Source organism: Orycteropus afer, unplaced genomic scaffold (genome assembly GCF_000298275.1).
Source record: "Orycteropus afer afer isolate SDZICR_OR568_19922 unplaced genomic scaffold, OryAfe1.0 scaffold00174, whole genome shotgun sequence".
Lineage (NCBI taxonomy): Eukaryota > Metazoa > Chordata > Mammalia > Tubulidentata > Orycteropodidae > Orycteropus > Orycteropus afer.
The window spans coordinates 1,321,474-1,323,768 of record NW_006921761.1 but is presented as its reverse complement, the minus strand read 5'-3'; the positions used below and the strand labels follow the sequence as shown (position 1 = coordinate 1,323,768).

General features: G+C 50.9%; 1 protein-coding gene across 1 annotated transcript in view; it reads left to right on the top strand.

Annotated features, from left to right (window-relative positions):
• The window catches only part of TRMT10B (tRNA methyltransferase 10B), an 8,121-nt gene extending 7,032 nt beyond the window's left edge, over window positions 1-1,089 (top strand). The window contains exons 7-8 of the mRNA XM_007946996.2: window positions 312-435; window positions 983-1,089. Coding sequence (XP_007945187.1) covers window positions 312-435; window positions 983-1,089 — 231 coding nt within the window. The remainder of the gene's footprint in view (window positions 1-311; window positions 436-982) is intronic.
• Window positions 1,090-2,295: the final 1,206 nt, after the last annotated feature.

Here is a 2,295-nt window from a genome sequence, read left to right as displayed (position 1 = left end):
TTTTTTCTCCTCCAAATGATTCTGAGTTTTGTTCCACATTGTTCTCTCTGTCTATCCAGGATCTCCTACATCCCTTCCAAGTGGATTACAGTGGTAGCCGGGCACCATCTAGTTCTTCTGGGCTCATAGTTGTATGTTGTTGTTGTTGTTATGTGCCGTCGAGTCAGCCCCGACTCACAGCGACCCCTCCTTGGGTTTCCGAGGCAGTATCACTATGGAAGTAGGATTGCCCAACATACATGACCTATATATAGTTGTATAGGTCATGTATTATTTTTATGATAAGGAAAATATTTAACTGTGGTTTACAGAAGGTGACATTTCGAAAGGCCCAAGAACACGCTGTCCAGACTGCCCGCTTGCCAATCCAGGAATACATGGTCAGACGCCAGAATGGGAGAAACTACCATTCAGAGATCCTGACCATCAATCAAGGTACTCTCGCACGGCCCGTGCCTGACAGGTGTTAGTGCTGGTGCTGCGTCTGCGTTGTGTTTAATGATAAGTGGCCATCGACTCTCGCCCCTGTGACTAACGTGCGTGGGCTTTACTGCACGCACCTTGTGACATTTATTCTGGCCACTCAGAGGCATTCTTCACCTGGTTTCCAACTCTGTTAAAGACAGCTGAAATTGCCCCCTTAGTTAGAACGCCCTTCGTTCAGTCCCTGGGAAGACATCTCGGCTGGCTCCCTTCCCCTGCCCAGGCCAGGGCAGCATCCCCTCTGTGTCCCAGCCGAATGCATGTTCCTTCCCGTGGCAGCAACATCCACGCGCCAGCCTGTCTCGGTGCAGGCTGAGGTCCTGATGGCAGGCAGAGCCCATGTCCGTGTTTGCCTCTGTCTCCCCAGGACCAGTGCCGTGCGTGGTGCGGGGTAGCTTTGTGGGATGGAATACTCCAGAACACTGTTATCCTCATTGGTCATTTGCTAGGTCGCCCTTCCTTCTTGGGGTCACTTTGTTTTCTGTTTACTCCCTAACAGTATTTGATATCCTGTCCACTTACTTTGAGACTCACAACTGGCCAGAAGCACTGAAGAAAGGGGTATGCTCCAGAAAAGGCTATGCTCTTCCGAATCCAGGGGCGTGACAGGGAGCCAAGTGCTGGAAGTGGAGGGATAAACGGCTGTGGTGCAGGGAAGGCCCTGGTGGTCTAGCCGGCACCTCCTGCCTGCCTGGGACCAGCCTGCTGCACTGCCTCCCTCTGGTAACACTTCTTTGGATCGTGTGTTGTAGAAGCAGCAGCATGTTGTGACATGTGCTTGGAGAAACCTGGGTCCAGAGCCCAGCTACAGCACCTCACGAGCTTTGGGACAGGGAGGCTCCAGCCTGTTTTTTCGCCCTAGCCTCACTCTGTCTACATGAGAAATGGGAATCATACTTCCTTGTCAGAGTTTGGGAATGAGTGGTGTGTGGTGTCCTCAGCACATGCTTGCCGTTACTCGTGTGCTCAAGGGTGGACACTTGGTACACAAGACGTTCATATTGGATTGATTTTATTTTCTGTTCTGCCCTTTCCCGGCTGTCTAAGAAATCCAGAGAGTAAGATCAGGCCTGTGGTAGCACCTGGCTTCTGTCCTTTCTACACAAGCAAACCAGAGGCAACTGGAATTTTCATCTCCCCCCTGGTTTCTGTGTTGATCTTTGCTGACATCCACTCGACACTTACTCTGTCCCAAAGACTAAGTATTTCATATCATTTTACTGTCCCAGCAACCCAATGAGAAAGATGCTGTTGTTATCCTGTTTCCTGACAAAATAAGGTTCAGAAAGACCAAGAAACTTGATTAGGGTTACTCACTAATAAGTGGTAGAGCTTGGATTTTGAACTTAGGCAGTCTGATTCCTGCATCCCTGCTCGGCCACACTACAGGGCTCAAGTAAAATACCCAGGCCAGGCTCACCCACAGTAAGGATGGGTCATAGGCTCTAGTGGGAGGCTTGTTGAAGGCGAAAACTCCTGCCTTTCCCTGCCTCCTTTCAGTAGGTCTGAAGCAGAGCCCAGGATCCCAGTGGTTTAACGCTTGGCTGCTAACCAAAAGGTTGTGGTTTGTACCCACTACCTGCTCTGCAGGAGGAAAGTGAGGCAGTTTATGCTGCCATAGAGATAGCACCTTGGAAACCCTCTGGGGCGGTTCTGTGTCCTTCAGAGTTACTGAGTTGGAACCAGCTTGATGGCCACAGGTGGGGTCCGGAAATGCGTGTTTGGTATTTGCCCCAGTGATTTCGATCCAGGTGCCCTGGGGACCGCATCTCGAGAGACCCCGCTGTACCTGTTTGGATCCAGGCTGCTCCT